This window comes from Aulonocara sp. 'chitande type north' Nkhata Bay, linkage group LG6, assembly GCF_057382095.1.
Source record: "Aulonocara sp. 'chitande type north' Nkhata Bay isolate Kocher_YH1m ecotype deep benthic linkage group LG6, A_spYH_male_GT1.1, whole genome shotgun sequence".
Lineage (NCBI taxonomy): Eukaryota > Metazoa > Chordata > Actinopteri > Cichliformes > Cichlidae > Aulonocara > Aulonocara sp. 'chitande type north' Nkhata Bay.
In genome coordinates this window covers 19,333,682-19,351,297 of record NC_141349.1, presented here as the reverse complement: position 1 = coordinate 19,351,297, position 17,616 = coordinate 19,333,682, and the positions used below count along the sequence as shown (strand labels likewise).

The 17,616-nt window shown below is 40.0% G+C and overlaps 1 protein-coding gene across 6 annotated transcripts in view; it reads left to right on the top strand.

Annotated features, from left to right (window-relative positions):
* Nucleotides 1-606: 606 nt before the first annotated feature.
* Nucleotides 607-17,616, top strand: part of hhip (hedgehog interacting protein) — a 37,632-nt gene continuing 20,622 nt past the window's right edge. The window contains exons 1-4 of one of the 6 annotated variants that reach the window (XM_086295412.1): nucleotides 607-1,406; nucleotides 4,992-5,184; nucleotides 9,745-9,889; nucleotides 12,582-12,783. In XM_086295412.1, the coding sequence (XP_086151538.1) occupies nucleotides 1,137-1,406; nucleotides 4,992-5,184; nucleotides 9,745-9,889; nucleotides 12,582-12,783 (810 nt within the window). In that variant the 5' untranslated portion in view covers nucleotides 607-1,136. Of the gene's footprint in view, nucleotides 1,407-1,911; nucleotides 2,046-2,079; nucleotides 2,256-2,994; nucleotides 3,028-4,991; nucleotides 5,185-9,744; nucleotides 9,890-12,581; nucleotides 12,784-17,616 lie in introns of those variants that run through there. The other 5 variants (XM_086295414.1, XM_086295415.1, XM_086295413.1 and 2 more) reach the window with 5 other exon arrangements.

The window sequence follows — 17,616 nt, the reverse complement described above, 5'->3', positions numbered from 1 at the left end:
GGGGGGGACAGACAAAAAAGTAGTATAAAAAGGCACAGGTTGATTGTTTTTAACAAGTTTAAAAGAGCATATGCAAGTCTTTACGTAGCTAGTAATTACTGCGTATTAAAATAGTCACTGGCTAGTTTACCCATTCTTAAAAGCCTGCGTTAGCTTTCCCCAGAACCGTGCAGGTACAGTTTTAGTAAATGTACCTTAGGTACACCACACTACATCAGAAGAATAATGCTTACTTGACGTACAACTGTAAAGGTTTTTCATATTTATGAACAACGACCGCCGTCTTAGGGAGGGAATTCAGGAGAAGTTTGATAGTCTATTACATTTCTCTCTCGCTATTGTCAAAATAAGTCATTACACTGACGTGATAAGTACAGGAAGGCAGTGAATAATGAGCAACAGTCGTTTTAATCGCCTCTACCGTCGAATGAGCGTTCGGTACTTTACTCCCCCCACCACCTCCTGTCTCCGTCCGCCGCTCTGCCAGGTAACCGTTTACCTCGACGTGGACGCGACTGTGGCCACACGCGCGCTCCCGCGAAGTCATACGTCACTGTGCTCGCTCCTCTTCTCGCGCGCTGGTTAAAAAGAAGGAGGAAAGAGCACGGGAAAACATGTGAGCGCTCTGAGGACTTTAGTGAGAGGCAACTTTTATTTTTCTTATATGTTTTTTTACCTGTGCATGTCCAAACTGCCGTGCTGTGCTCAAAAAGGAATTACATCTTAACGGAACGTCACGGCTTTATTTTTTGTATTTTTTCCACTTCCACTGTTTTGCGGGTTTTGGCTTTTTCTGCTCATCAGGATAAAATGTGTTATTAATTTTGCTTTCATATTGTTATTATTATATTATTTTAATTTTCGGAGTTATACTGTATAACCAGAAGGGAAAAGTAGGGCTAATTTATTTTAAACACCTGTTTTCATACTAACGAATCACATTTAGAACACCTGCGTGTACAAATTTGACTGTTGTTTTTTTTTTTTTTCCTGCGTGGAGAAATATATACATATAAAAATATAGTGCACTCCAGGTCAACATCTCTCTCTCTTTTTTTTAAAGGGACGCGTTTTGTTTTATTTTCTATTATTATAATTAATATTATTGCAAGCGCATTTTATTATCTTTTGAGACTATGAAGCATTTGCAATTTGTGCTTGTGCTGGCCATCGCGGTCAACGTGTGGGAATGTGGGGACGCAAAGTTTGGCGAGAGAGGAGAAATGAGCCCCAGGAGAAGAAGATGTTACGACGGAAGCTTGCCCAAGCGGCTGAAGAAAAGGGAGCGAAAACTGTTGCTTGACGGCAGCAGCGGAGGAGAAGTTTGCCACAGGCTGTATCCTCGCGTATCCTGCTGCCCCACCAGGAGAGCCGCCTATCAGATCCTGCACCGCAGGGATCCCAGGGTAAGTTAAAGTCCGTCCGCACACGCAGCATTTTCTTCTAATGAAAGGACTGGCTTTTTTTATATATATATATATATTATTATTGCTAAGGCACCTGAGGACATGCATTTACAGCCTTTGTGCATTGTCATTCTGCTTCTTACTACCGACAGCTGAATTTGAGGATGGCAAGAGGAAGTTGCCTTGGGCTATGCTGCCAAGAAGAAGTCCTAATTTTTATGTTGCTGTGGGAAAGCTATTGTAGCCTTAGTGGTAGGCGACCTTTAAATAGCTTCAGATGTAATCCCCATTCATAAAACTGTAAGCATATGCGTGGCTTAATTTTATTTATTTATTTCCCCCTCTTTTCAGTATCGCTGTAGCATTTATACAATCTTCGGAGAACAACTTAATCTGCTTCTATCGGAGGCAGCCTTAAAAGTGAAGAAAAATCCTGCTTTCAGCAATAAAATGTTTACCAGCTTCTCATAATACGGTTCAACTCTAATTCGGTGTGTCCAATCCGCTTCGTTGTTACCATGGCAATCACTCGCCCGATTTACGTTACTTCTACGCTGGCCACAGTGAGCTCCAACCGCCGGCTGAGAGTGACAGAAAGAGGCGCTAGGTAACTAACTGTTGAGCCATTTACCCGACAAGGTAGGAGTTCGGCTGTACCCTTTTTTTTAAAAGTCAGCCGTCGACCTTTTTACTGGAACTGGAAGCTGATAAGGATTTTTCCCCTCTTGCCGGCTGTTTGGCAGCCGTTGGTTCTCAGAGTTAACGCTCAGACGTTTGTTTGTCTAACGTCTTTTAAGTGTCTCGCGCTCTTCCACTCTTGACCGTTATGGCGCCAACCGAGGTAATAATGTAAGTGTTAAAATGTAATGCAGCGCAAAGCTCAGAGGGGGGGGGGTTAATTAAACCGCTCTTCGGAAATGCAGGAAGGAGAAAAAAACAGCGAGTGTATGCGGCCAAACTTGTAGCAGATTCCTTTGGATCCTCACCGGGCCATTCTCATGTAAACCACCCCTCGAATCATTCAGTGGCTGGGTGGTATCTCACTTTGTGTTGCGACAAAAAGCCATATTGCATCATTTAATTTGCTCAAGTCATGCAAATAAGAAGGGGTGGGGGGGTCGAAACTGAATAGGACGAACTCGACTTCTCCTCCTCCCAACTACACTGCCCACACACGGAGCCCTTTCTGATTATGGCAAAAGAATAACAACAACACCATTGTGTTTGTTGGTTTCACTAATGGGAGAAGCTGGAGAACATCATTCTCCCCCCAGTCATGAGCCCCTGTCCAAGTGTTAATGCCTTTGAGAGGGTGCGTGTCTTTCACTATATCCCCCCCCCCCCGCAATAAACTTACACCTATTCCCCGAGGACAAGTGTTTTGTTAACGCTTAGTGTTGCCTACCTCAGTGCTTGTCTCCCTTCTCCTATCCCAGTCTCCCTGATTGTGTGAGGACTGTCCAGATTTTTTCTCTATTTTTTTTATTCCAGCTGAATCGTATTTTACATTTTCATTTTTTTATGTGTTAATGTGTTTCTTCTGTGGATTTTTGCTGTTGAGTCATGCAGATGCGATCATAGAAGGAGCAGCTGTTCTCCCACACAAGGCTGAGCTTTGCAGGTGTGAAGGGAGTTTTAATAAATAAAAAAATGCAATGTAAAAATCTGAAATGACAGGGGAGTTAAGTTACTCATGATTTAATTTTCTTACCCCATTGTAGTTCCACTTTTTTCCCCGATTGTGACTCTGCTCTTGATCTCTGTGAAAGTGTGACAGCTGAGCCTCCTTGTTGCTGTTTTCTCCCTGTTTTTTTTGAGGCGTGTACTCACCAAGATTGAGCGAGAGACAACAAACAAAGGTTCACTTGTTCTGGTTTGGATGATGGCAACATTGGAGCCCATCCCAGTAACATATGGACACAGGGCATGGTTGAGAGCACACAAATGCTACTCTCTGTGGACCTTGTGCCAGCCTATGGCACGCAGAATCAATGGGCAATTTAGAGCAGGAGAGCAGGCATGCCCGCAACACTACAGGGCATGAGCGTAGAGGATACCGAGACAGAGGTACACACTGTACATACAGTGCAGAGCTCCCTTTTGGAAAGGGGTTAGATAAATTGCAGAACAAAGATACCATTCAGTATGATTCTGTCTTTGTTTAGTCCATTACATTGCCTTCTATGAATTGCGATTTCCTATTTGCATGTCTGAAAGTGTATTTCACCTTATGGGCAAAATCAGCACTGTACAACTTCTGAAGAGAAAGTCTGTTCTGCAGCTTCAACTCGCTCTGCAACTAGAGTAAAGTGTAAGGTGTCCATATGTTAGCCTTGGGTCCCCTGGTCTAATTGACTTCGACAGACTGCTAATTTGTTGATACCAGAGAGGGAATGATGTGCCTGTCTATCTCTAAATTGGTGTTTACACATGGACCTCACACAGAGCAAAGCACTACCAGCCTGCTGCCTGCAAACAGCACTTGACCTAAAACAGATTACATTGTGTTTTATTATAGCTAATTTGTTATGTAAATAATCCTGCTAATTTCTTTTGGATGAAGTCTATGTATACCTTTGCATAATCACCCCAAGTCAGGCTTTGAGGCGCTTATTTGGTTTCATTCATTTTTTGCTTTGAAATTTGTCAAGCGTGGGTATCGTAATTTGATTTTAAGTGTTTGTGAACTTGGTAAGTAGGCAGAGAATGAGATGATCTTTTTGTTTATTTCTGTTTACAGAAAGGGAGGTCAGACTGTAGGCTTGACAAGTCTGTACAAAAGGCGACTGAATAAAAAATGTTGCAATTGTATAGAAAATTTAAGCATGTTGAGTATTTCAGGAAAAGACAAAAACAACTTTTAGACCTTTGTTAGAATTCACTTTTATGAATGGGATCATGCATTCTCCAGTGGGAGAACAAGGAGGTAAGTGACATCACTAGTTGCTGCTGAAAATGTGGAGTCGGGTGATGCAGATGCAATTGTGGAGTTGTTGAAGACTTCAAACTGAAAGAAATAAAAACTAAAACTAAATAAAAACACCCCAAACATATCCACTGTAGAACATTAACAGAGTCCATGGCATTAACATTAAGCTTTTCATGTATGTAGTGAACAAATTATACGTCATATATATCTTATAACTATCTTTAAATCTTGTGAGTACTTGCTTTATATATATCACATTGGCTAATTTCATGTAGTTAAATGGGAGCATAATGTTAGACATCATATACACATATTTACTGAGCTGATATATACAAGCCTAACACTGAAATAAATATACAAAAATATATAAAAGTGTATAATTTGAACTCAGTGAGATCATTTGAAAGCATCTTGCGTAGTTTTTCTAAATTCTCAGTGTCGTCATATTCAGGAATTTATAACAAAGATTTGAAAATGAATCTCACAATCTAAACTCTCCCTTCTTCATAGTGTAATATTTATCATGCTGCTATCACCAAATGTCCAGCTAAACCTAAACTATATGTTTGCTTGCGTAGTGAGTGTGAAGTGAGAGGTAAAAGCAAACAGCAAGCCGTTCTAATCAGGCGTATGCCCTTGTTGCGTGTGGTCTCCAGATTTTCTCCACCAACAATACAGAATGTGGACGTCTCCTGGAGGAGATCAAGTGTGCTCGCTGCTCCCCCAATGCCCAGGTGTTGTTCCACTCCTTGGACATGGATAAGATGCCACACAGGGAGCCAGACCTGCCACGGCTCTGCCAGAACTTCTGCCGCGAGTTCTACTACACCTGCAGGGGGCACATACCAGGTAATTACACAGATAATAATAGCCATTATTATAACTTTAATGTTGCCAGTGTGGTTACCTGATGGTATCCAAGTAAACATACACAGTGGAAAAGATTAAGTTAAAGTAAGCATGTGCTATATTTGGTCATTTGTAATTCTCATAAATTCAAATTGATGCGAACATGTTGATTTTGATTTATTAAAAAAAAAAAAATCAAACCCAGCCACACTTCTCATTGAGACTCAGCTTTCACATGCATGTGCAGCTGGAAGATTTTTGAACTTATGCAAGAAGTGGTGCGTCAATAGTCTGGTCTGTGGATATTTATTTATTCAGCTCTTACCTCATCTGACCTCACCCCGATTTGCTGTTGCTTGTCTCACCCATTTTTCTTGCTTTCTACCTCGTTTCTTAATGCATCAGTAAAATCACTTGCCACACTCTGGCTGTACGGACCCAGCACCTGATTAGTGTGCAGGCTGGCCTAGCACATTTGAGTAATCAAATTTGGAGAGTGATTTTTGTGCTTCTTATGACACAGTATCGAGTCTAGCTGTGTTTATGTCATCAGGTGCCGATATTGTTGTTCTCACGTCTCTGTTAGGTCTGTTGGGATCATGCAGGGTTATTTTAATCAGCAGAAATTTGCAATAAATTAACTTTCTGAAGCCCTTGAAGGTAGTAACAATATGCAGACTTGAGACAGTTCGTGACATGTGAATGGAAAATATTAGATATGCAAAGGTGGGTGTGAAAACAAATTTCATGAATGCACTGACAAAATCCAGCCGGCCTGACCTGTGTTCCAGAAAACTTGACTGACTGGAGAAAAGTGAACTATTTTATAACCTGTTCCTGGATGCAACTTGCTAGACTGAACTGCTGGAGTTGATTCTGTATTTGGGATGCATATGCACCCTAGCTGTGGTCTAGACATGACTGCTGGGTGCTTTGCCTTCCTCAGACATAAACTGTCAACTAAAAAAACTCTCTCATGCTCTGCCATTAAACTGTTTTCATTTGGGTAGTAGGTTAACATGATTTGTAAACATAGCTGAAGTGTTGCTGTACTGGCCTCTGTCGTTCCTGACTATTAGATGGCAGAAACACAAAAAAACAAAAAAGCCATTGATGCAACAGTTTTCTATATGTGTAATGTACTGTTAAATGGGACGCCTCTATCACTGAAGCATTTTCTTCTCAGAAGATCACAGGTACCTTCAGAGTGCACACCACACAAGATCAAACACTTCTTGACTGTCTCTTCTCCTACAGCCAAGTCTTCTTCCAGTCTCGGTCGCCACAAACTGATTAGATCTGCTAAGATTTGCAAACAGAGAACAGTTTCAAACACACTTGTCTGCAATCCACCCACATGATACGCTGCAGCTCAAGTCAAATATCAAACACATACATTCCATCGGAGTCCTTGCTCATCTGCATTTAATGGCCTACCGTAGTATCATGTACAACAATTCAACTACAACTGATGTTGGCGAGACGGACTCTACAGAGCAAAGGCAAAGAAGAAGAAGTCTGGCATTGTCAGAGTTACATTGTTTCCTTATGAACTGATAGACATATGGGCTCAGAGAGTCAAACCAGAAAACCTCAAGAGAAGAATCCAGACAAGACTCCCACCCCGTCCCCCCACTGTAGGCTCCTCCCTGTACACCCCCCATCAGCCCCCACAGATCAGCATATGTGGTGACGAATGACACATTTATTTTTCTACAAAGGTTGTGTGTATGTAAAACTGCTGAAGTGCATCAAGATGTCAAGTACTTTGGGTGGGCCACCCAGGTTGCCTTGGAAGATAACCAGATGGAAGTATAACTTTAGCAGTGGGGAGCCAGGAATATGGACAGAGTTCTGTCTCTCACTCTGTGTGTCTTTGCCTTCGCTCCCTTGTTCTCTCACTTCTTTTCTCCTTTGATTTGTTTCCTGCCTTTTTTTTTAATGTTAACTCTTTTACAGTATCTTTTGTTAGTGCACACCCTGCAATGAAGGTAGAAGACATTGTCAAGCATACAAGGAGGTATTGGCGATTCCTGAAAATCATCTCCAAACTACAGACAGATTAATTTGATTGAATGATGTACAATATGAGCAATGCTTTTCTTAGGCATTTGCATAAATGGTAACAATTAAGTTGGAATTTTTGAATGTGCAATTCCTTTTTTTTATTGTACCTGAATATTGTAATGGGAGGCAGCAAAAGTGAACATAACCACAAACCTTGCCTATCAGTGTCACCCGTTTTGCTAATACAAAATCACCAGTCACAGGTATTAAATTGAAACAGTAGCCTTTACTGCACCCATAACTGTCGTTCTGCACCCATGAAACTTCCTACCAGTCCTTGATTAGCCCATGTACCCCTTTTCTCCATAAAGCTATTTACTGCCTTGACTCTCACTTCTGCCTGGGGGCCTCCCACCTTCTCCATACTTCTCTTATGTCCTCCTCCACTCATCCCCGCACCCTCCATTCGATGTCCCCAACCAGCATGGTTAAGATAACTGCAGACACTAGAGTGTGGGTGGTATAGTCAGAGCTGTGTGTGTGTTTCTACGTGTGTTTGATCTTCATGTTATGTTTAGATGTTTGAGGGGATATCCTATCACCTCCAGTATTTGGTGCGGTCAACCCTTGCGGTGTGGGGCACAGGGAGTAGATGAAAGGAGGGACAGGGAGAGTCCTGTTTGTGTTTTTACCACTGGTGTATTTGCTTTCCTCTGTCCTCTGAGGGATTGACTAAAGGAAACAATATTGGTAAGATTGTTTTTAGGTCGCTAAGGGCCCCGAAGACCCACTGCGCACTCTGCTTATTGCCGGGAATAATGTTGTGACTGCACTGGCTCGAGGGGCAGCTCTGTGTGACTCCTGTGTTTATGCAGATTACCCTCTCCTCTGGCACTAAGTCGTTTTAGGTAAACTAGCAGGCCAAAGGGAAATAAGGAATGATGTGATGTCAGTTTTACCTTGAACTCATGGGCAGAATTTATGGAAATACAATCAGTCAGCATTTCGGAACATCATGTCTTTGTTTGGCAATTCAAGTGATGAAAAGCTCTCACCCTGAAAACAATTTTGTTTATTCAGTCACATGCCATATTAAACAGGTGGACTTTTTCATTTCACAGGCTATGCCCATGTGCAGCTCTGTAATGCAAAACAGCCAGACCAGAAGAGTAAAACAAGTAATTTGGTTGGGTTTTTTTGTTTGTTTGTTTGTTTTTATTTGATCAAAGAACATTTTAGGATACCTGTGACTGGCAAGAAAAATGAAGGAATAACATTTTTAACTCCAGCTAAGTGAATGAACACAGTTTGAAAATTGGAAACTGCCATCCAGCGTCACCAGATTAGTTAACCGTTAAATGTGTTGATTTTGAGAAATAATGATGGGAAAAGTTGTAAAAATGTAGTTTTAGAAGAGTTTTGTAATTTGGTAACTTTTTTGACATTTGTTTTCAAATTATTTTTTCTGTATCTATAGTGTTGCAGAATATATTCAAGGGGGTATATGTGTGATTCATGAAATTAATTTGGTTCCCATAATTCACTGCGATGGAGACATATTGTTTCTGGTATAGAGTCAGATGCTTTTGGCAAGGGTTTACCTAGTTAATAATTCTAGTAATCATATATTTGGCTTTCTTTGTGTCTCACATTTTTCAAAATGATTGAACTCCTTGTGGAGCTTTGTGGAGTCTTCGTTGGGATGCAGTGGGGTTTTTTTCTTTTTCTTTTTTTCCCTAGAAATAGCTTTCTTAAGACCACTTCTGTGTATGTCACAACCTAGTCAACCATCAAATGATCTATGAATCAGTTGAAGAATTATATTTTTAGTGCCAAACAGACAAAATTATAGTCCTCATCATGCCAGTTCTTGTACTAGGTTTATTTCAGATTTTTTTCATGTACAACGGCTGAGATGTGTACTTCCTCAGCAAGCTTGATGAATTTTGCTGCCACTTGCAATGTGTTGCTGTTCATTTCCAGTAAGCTTTCATTTAGTGTACATCGACAGCGCACACTGGGTTTAACTATCTAAAGCAGTTATAATTAAAGGATCATCCAGCTGTAGCAAATGCAACCTCATTATTGCATGGTGTTGAACCAACTGAATAGAAAGACAGTCTCTTCTACTAGGACTAAGGCATGAGCATTATTTCATGAATAAAAATAATGACAAGGTAAACTAAAATTTAGAATGCAGTCATTCTTCTTTCCGGAAGAGGTATAGTTCACTGTAGAGCCCTTTCTAATCTGTGATCCATTTGGTTTGGCCCAGTTTGCTTTCACTTGTTCTTTTCAGCTCAGTCTAGCCAGGATTTGTTTTGGCTCGTCAAGTAAAACTCCAACTCTCCCCGACATACTAGCACATCACATCATTTCTCATCACATCTCTCTTCTTCTGCCTCCACTTACAATCTCATCTTCTCTTGCATAATAGCCACAATACATTATAGGCAAACCAAAGCAAGCAGGCCAGACGAGCCAAGTATAAGAAGCCATGCAGTATCTAGTGAGTGTATGACTCCATATCTCGGTATCTGTTGTGTTTTCTAGAACTGTTCCAAGCCGATGTGGATGAGTTCTGCCAATACTATGGGAGGAGAGATGCCAGTTTGTGTTTTCCAGATTTTCAACGAAAGCAATCACATCATCAGGATTCTAACTACTTGGGAGATGAGAAAATAGAAGAAATCAGCAGGTATGTAGTCTGACTTTTACAGTGTTTTACTGCATTGATTGCGTGATACTATGGAAGCTCTAAAGTAATTTTTAAAATAAGTTTTGACAGTGCCATGTGTTCTAACAAAATTAGCTTCTTGGGTTTTTTTCTATACCTATGAGAAGCAGGCATAGCTTTGGAACATGTTTTGGGTTCACTGGTCCATTTTGACATGGTCCATACTTTCAAACTGACATGCCATGCAATTTCTCCTGTAATCCTAAAGTTTGTACAGACTGCTTTTGCTCAGCTTTGCTAACATAATGAAAATGCTTATCCTGCGTCATTCTGTTTTCCTCCCTCACTGCAAAGGTCTGTACATCACAGAGAGCTTTGCCCTTTAGTCCATGGGGGGGATGCCTTTCATCTCAGTTTTCCCTAGGGCAGAAAGGCCAGAGACTAGGCACCTGAACAGCAGCAACCAACTTTCCGTCAAATAACTTCCGACAGTTACTGAGTTAAGGGCTTAAATTGTCTCTTCTGTCTCATATCCTCTGAGAAGTGTAAGCACATAAATGACAGTGAACAGGCTCCATTACTTTAAAAGAGTGGGAGAAAGAGCCAGAATTAAGTCAGCCGAGCTATCGACTGAGAATATGAGCTTCATTTTGGTGATTTAAGGCACAGAGCTTAAATGCCCTGTGTTCCTTGCACAATGCAGTGTGGCAATTGTGCACTTTTATGGTATAGGCAAAAAAAATTGTCATATATGTTGTCACTGGGTGGTGTGGATGATTATAGACAGATTTTTGCCATAGCACTTCATATTGACCTCTCTTATGTAGATTAACCTAAGTAGTCATGTCCACAGCCTGGAAATCTGCAGGGGTTCTTGCCCTCGTGTCACACTGGCACATTTGAGGGTAAATGTAGGTGGATGAGGTTGAACTTACTGGGTTTTCTTCTTTCAAAGAGCCAGATCTGACACACACAATTATTGCCCAGAAAAATCAATGTTTTGAATAAAGATGGGCAATGGCATTTTTCTTATAATATTTTATTGTTCTGAGTGTCATGAATTGCAGATAGAGTGCTCAAGTGCAGATGCCTGGAGGCAGGCAGGTTAAACAGAAAATCTATCTTTATTAGGTGGACGTGATGTTCAATAATCAAATAATGAAGTCCACGAACTGAGACACAACAAATACAGGGAAACACACTAGGAGAGTAAACAGGTTATAAAATGAAATAAAGTTAAACCAGGAGTAAACCCTCAACCTATAATCAGACAACTAAGAACATAAACTCGCAAAGAAACCAAATAAAATGTCTAAGAACAAAGAGTACAAAGCTTAAAAAAAACCCTCAGAGCTCCAAGACCCAGGATCATGACAGTCAATAAAATATGACAGTGCAGCTGATTTAGTTTTGCTTTGCATGTAAATGGATTTAGTAGTTATCAGCTAGGACACCTTTTAAATACCTACAGCAATAATTGTTTTTAATCATTGTCCAGGTAATGTATACTGTTGCCGGATATAGTGTATTATTCTTTTAGTTTATGTATGGAAAAACCCTCAACATTTGAAGCCTACGGCGTAAAGCTATGGAGGTTTCACTGCTTTCAGGTCTGTTTGTCCCAGTAGAGGTAAGGGTGACTGCAGATCTGTTCAGTGTGATCACCTTTGGCCTGTGATCAGACATTTATAGAGCATAATAGGTCATGATTATGAAAATGATGTGGATCAGTGAACCATAGCTCTTGGTGGTATTTGCATTTCTTTTAGATTATGTTCTGATAAAATGACAAGATATCTTTTTGTGAGAAAAATGTTCCTGTAGAATCAATGCCAAGATTCACTGAACTTGTTGAGGTGGCAGGTGGTTGCCAAATATCTTATAAAGACCCTGGTATGTTTTGGGGGTTATTTTGTTTTTATCTTTCATCTGTACTGCTACCTGAAAGTCTTCCTGTTCTGTCTTATTGCTGGATTTACTGACATAGTCATTCTCTGTTCCTGTTCATATCTGGCATTAAAATGTGTCTTAGATTATTTGTTCACTGCTGAATAAATCTAAGTATAGAGATAGTATAGTACAGTAGAGTATTGAATGCACCCATGAAGCAGTCACATTGAGTCAGTCAGTCAGTCCATTATTTCTGGTGGTCTGCACAGCAAATGGCATCAGTTCTTTTAGTAGTACTCTAGTGATTTGCCTCTCCCTAGTGAAAAACAGCACTTTGGCAGAGTGAATTGAGTTGTTTACCTGCAGCTATCATTAACCATTTGTTTTGAATAATACTGTTGTGCAAGGAAAAATAAAACACTTTATAGTGTTTGACCTTGCTTAGCTATGGTTCAGCTCATGTGCTCAAAACTGGTCAGTCAGGGTGGTGGTTCTGGATTGGAATTTAGAGATAATTGTTGGTAACAAGTAAGTTCCAGTAATTTAGTAGTCCGTTTGCTCTCTGGTTGCAAGCAGAATTGAGTTTGCAAACTTGAGCCCATGCAGGATTCTAACATTTGGTCTTAGCAAGCGGAAATAATGTAGAGTACTTGTTTGTTTGCCTGTAAAGTGGGAGAGTGAGATCCGGTCAAAAGTGGTCACTCGATACGTATGCTAATGCCAAGTGTGAAATGACGCACTTAGCACGGTCCGTTTATGATCGGATCACCCAAGACGCATGTTGATGGCAACATTGACATTTTGTATCTTCCTTGTTACCCAGGAAACACAAACACAACTGCTACTGTGCCCAGGAGGTGTTGAGTGGTCTAAGGCAGCCGGTGGCTGTGGTGCACTGTGGAGATGGTTCCCAGCGGCTCTTTGTCCTTGAGAGGGAGGGAATTGTCAGGATACTCAACCATAACCTCGAGCTAATTAAGGAGCCTTTCTTGGACATCCACAAGATAGTGCAGAGCGGCTTGAAGGTAGGACCAACTTTGCCTCATACTGTTACCTGTGAATTATAGAGGTAATATGTTGAACTAGATAATCATAGTTGTAAAGAACAAGGGGAAAAGAAAGAAAGAAAGAAACATGGCTGAGAGTACATAAAATATTTCTGCTACATTTCTAGAGTAAGGAAGTAATACAACACATGTCTTCCCAACACAAAATGTTTTCACCTGTGTAATGAAATGTCTCCAGGCAAGGAAAATCCCTTGGCAGTCTTGCTTGCATACTATTAGTATTATATTATATGATTAGACCAAACAAGCAGTCATTCATTAATTGTGATTGTGCATTGCGCTATTACCTGCTAATTAAATGTACACAGTGCAAACATTAAGCAAACTGATAATTTCTGCTACCTCTCATTAGAATGGTTAATGGCTTTCTTAATCTCTCCCATATTGTTCCTTTAAGGGTTCCAATATTATAGGGTCTTATTTATATGACTACCACACGTGATAATGGGAATGACAGTTAAGTTTAAATTGTAACCTTGTTTATGCTTGTAGTTCAGTTAAACAAATAACTTCATATTAGAGGTCTGTGAAATCTTTTTTCCTCGTCCTGCACTCTTAGTGTAGTCATTGGGGTGTTATTAATACAAATAAAACCTGTAGACCTGAAAAGGCGGATCTAGCCGCACCTCTGTAACATTTAACTTGTCTGTCTGACCATCTCTCTTGCCAGAAGAGGGAGGATGGCAGGGTAAACATATGTTCTACTTTTGTTTGGCTATCTGCCCTATGTGGGAAAAGTAAACATAGCCAAAGCAATAAAAAAAAAAAAGTGCACATGAATTTTATTGTTTATGTCTTTTGAACATGATACACTCTTTTGGAAATAGTTAGGCTTGCTGTGTCCTTGAGTTGATGTATTCTCAAAAGTATGTGTGCCGTGCTACGCTGCTAGTTCTTGAAATGTCTTCTTTCTTTTTTTTATAAATTCTCTATGGATATATCATTTCCAAAGACACTTAATCTTCTTGAGATTTATTTTTATATCCGTAGAGCTTGGGTAATCACAGATTTTGAATTTGGTAATTGTTCAGGAATTGTTTAGATTGCATGAGGAGATGTGGTAGCTTAGATGTCTGTGGGGGGCACACTCCCAGACAGGAAGTTTATCCATCACGCATGCCTCTTGCTCCTCCACTGACAAGGTCCTCTGCTTACAAGGAGTCAAACGGAGCAGAGCATTTGAATATTAAGCTGCACCCTTTGGGATGCTCACCCCACTCTTCTCAGCTCTCTTATCTTAATTTACTCCAAACTAGTTGTGGATAAAGTCACTATTATGACAATTAGATGTGGCTCAATCCCCCTGCAAGCCCCAGGAGTCCTATTCTGAACTGTTGGCTGCCATAACGGTGCAATCCACTCCAAGGGAGGGCTAAGGTGTTTACTGGCAGAATCAACAGGATGGAGCTGCCTTTATACATAAAGAGGAACCCATGCTCTCAAGAGACAAGGCAGATAACGGGTTAATCATCAACCTCATGCACATGCTTTGATTGTAATGTTCTATGTTTCCTCTTACTCTTCTGTCCCCCTCCTTCCATGGATCCCTCGGTGCCAATTTAGCTGAACTGCACAAAAACAATACTACACTCTGGTGTGGGCTTCTACATGGCTGTGGGTGTTCTTAGAAATTCAGTTTGCTTTTAAAGTCATACTGTCCATTTATATATTCATGTTACAAACTTTCAGTTGATTATGTAACTCAGCGGGATCCTGTCTGCAGAAATCTATAATTGTTAAAATAATTTAAGCCCTATTTTGGACTTGTTGTTTGCAAAGAAACAATATAGCATGTCAAATCGGAGTAACTGTTGATGTTGTTTTTTCTTTTTTTGCCGGGGTTTGGGGGTTGTTTCTTAAATCTATTCCACATCCTTCAGGTTAAAAAGAATAGGGACCATTGGGTTTGTTATCAGCGCACAGTTCCAAAGCGATTATCTGTGATCGTGTGTGGTTATATTACTGTTTGTGGCATAGGTGCACATCAGTGAAGATAATATATACTGGGTTTACATCTCTTGCCTTTTTACATGATAGCTTTCCTCATCCAGATTTTAAAACAATAATTCACTATAACAGAGCCCAGGTGAAAAACTCACATACCCGCAGTTCAGACCTGTAAACCATTAGAAACACTGGACACTATATTAAGCAATAAATTGGGACAAAAGGATGGCCCCATATGCTGCTCCAAGTTTGTTTTGTTGGGGGGTTTTTTTGTTTGTTTTAATCTGTTACTGGCATCAAATGAGCATATTCTTGATTGTTTTAATATGTTACATTTGTGTTGTTTTTAATTGAATATAGGTTTTAAGTTAATTATACAAAGATTTATTTTTATCCTCTCTATGTTTTACATAGCCTATAGGGCTGGGCGATTTGCTCCATAGTTCAATCATACTGTCTTTCTCCTGTTGGATTGCAAAGCATTGCTGCCAGGAAAGGATGGCAGAGGTTAACATGCACCAATTAGGGCTGTACTCCCTAAAATACAATGTGTGGCCTAAATTCAGAAAACTCATTACACACTGGTGAGAGAGAAACACACACACTGAGAATTTATTTCTCAAATGTCAGTTCCAATTTTTTACACCTGTAGCTCTACTAACTCATCCACTCTGTTTAAAATGCCTCACCTAATTCCCCTTCACTCATCACCGTTTTCTCCCCACTTTGGTGGACCAAAAAGTTACATAGAGGAAGTATAGTCACATTACGCTACAGTTTAAAAATCAAAACAGCTGCTATAAGTATCCTCCAGATGTGACATGAAACTATGGCAAGGCAGATTTAATTTATTATGAATCACATAATAATAATAATAATAATATTTATTTAATGCATCAGTTGGAAATGAGCTAAAAATAGCCTTGATTGGTGAGTTGGCAAGCTATCGTTGATCTTTTGAACTTCATTCCCCAGCATTAGTATCTATTGGGGCAAACTTAATATCTCCAAAAGATGGTGTTCATCTGGGTGTAGCGTTTTGTGGGAGAAACATTTCGTCACTCGATTGAGAATGCATCAAGACGGCAAACTTAATAGTTTATTTTAGATTATATAGCTTATTTTTGCAAACATGGTTATGTGTTAGCCTGTTTACTTGCCAGTAACAGTGAACCACAGGTGTATTTCCAGTTGCGTACTTTTCATGATTTATGGAAAGCAATGCTTGCAGCATACAAAGATTACATAAAATTTTATAGTGCTTTTACAAACATACATTTGAACACTATTAAACCTGTCAGGAACCACAAATATCCTTGAACGTGTATGGAATTGCTCTCAAAGCAACCTATGAAGATGCAATCAGAAACGGTGTGCTAAAAAACTTTAGAAATGCTACTTGAGAGTACAATGCATGATAATAACAGTGTACAGATATGGGTGACCAGCATCCCAGAGCTAACAGTAGTCCTATGAATCACTATGCATGTGGGTGAGTGGGCCTCTCATAAAATATTTCCCTATTCAGCCAAATGATTCAGAGCATTGGTGCTGTCCTTGGCATCAGAAGATCAGAGATGATGGAGTAAAATAAAGCAGTATGTAGTGTTGGCTGCTCTTGTTCAGGTTGTAGTTCTACCTTAAGCTTTGCCCATGGTGGAGAGGGCAGAAGTTGAGCTATATAAAGGACGTGTTTGTAGTGGAGTGAAACCGAGTGTTAAGGAAAATTTAAACTGTCCACTGCAGCCATGAATTTCTCATTCATGCATCCTTGATCTTTGTTGGGGTTTGTTTCCCACTTCTTCCTATTTGTGCTTATTCCTTTTCCTGTTTAAGTAAACTTTTTAACCAATCAGCATATTACAAACAAGTGATAGTATGCACAAAGGTGTATCTCTGTAGCCACTGCGCTGATCGAGATCCTATAATCCTTCCTTCTCTGTAGCTGAACAGCTATGCAAGTGGACACCACAGTACTATAAAAACAGCTTTGCACATAAATGCTGCAGTGCTCATATAAATATTGTTGGCTTTAAAAAAAATCATCATCTTTGTGGTTGATGATGGATTATATCTCGTTCTTGGTTAGTTGGAGTGGAATTTGTGCATGGCTTCTCGATGGTCCAAGAATTTAAGTATCACCAGCTGAAGGCATTGCAGTGGAAACTTGACTGTGTGATTCTTATTGCACAAGAAAAAAAGAGACAGCAAAAAAACTGTGTATGTTGTTTGTGAGGGAGGTACGAGCATACATGCTGCAGGTTGTCTTTGAGTGAAGGGTGTAGAGGGTGTTTTTGTTCCAATCAACTCTAATGGAATGTCTTTTTGTGGAGTGAGGATCAAAAGGTTCAGGGTTATAATGCATGAACCAACACATGTGTCACTGATGCTCAGTGACAGCTATCCCTGCAGAATTGGAAATTGCTGCATTTCTTGTGACATTTTCTTCATAATTCTGTGAAAATAATCACTGAGAGATATCAGCTGGTTGTTATCCCTGCACCTCACATTCCCAGGTTTATTTGGAATGATGCCACATGTTCCATAGAGCCAAACCCAGAGCTCCAGAGAACAGTGTTTGAGGGAAAAGTGAAATGCAGGGACAGGTATTTGTGAAAAATGAAGAAATAATACCTGGTGAGAGATCAGAAGCCCCCTACTTTGCTTTGGAAGAATGATGGTAGTCATAAAAAAGACAAAGAAATTCATGGAAAAAATGTGTTTTAAGTTGACACAATGTGCATGGTGATTTGTACAATTTGACAGAGTCACTACAACAATCAGGGAGCTTTGAAGTACAGGTGCAGCATCTATAACTACGAGAATCATCCCTTATATAGAGGG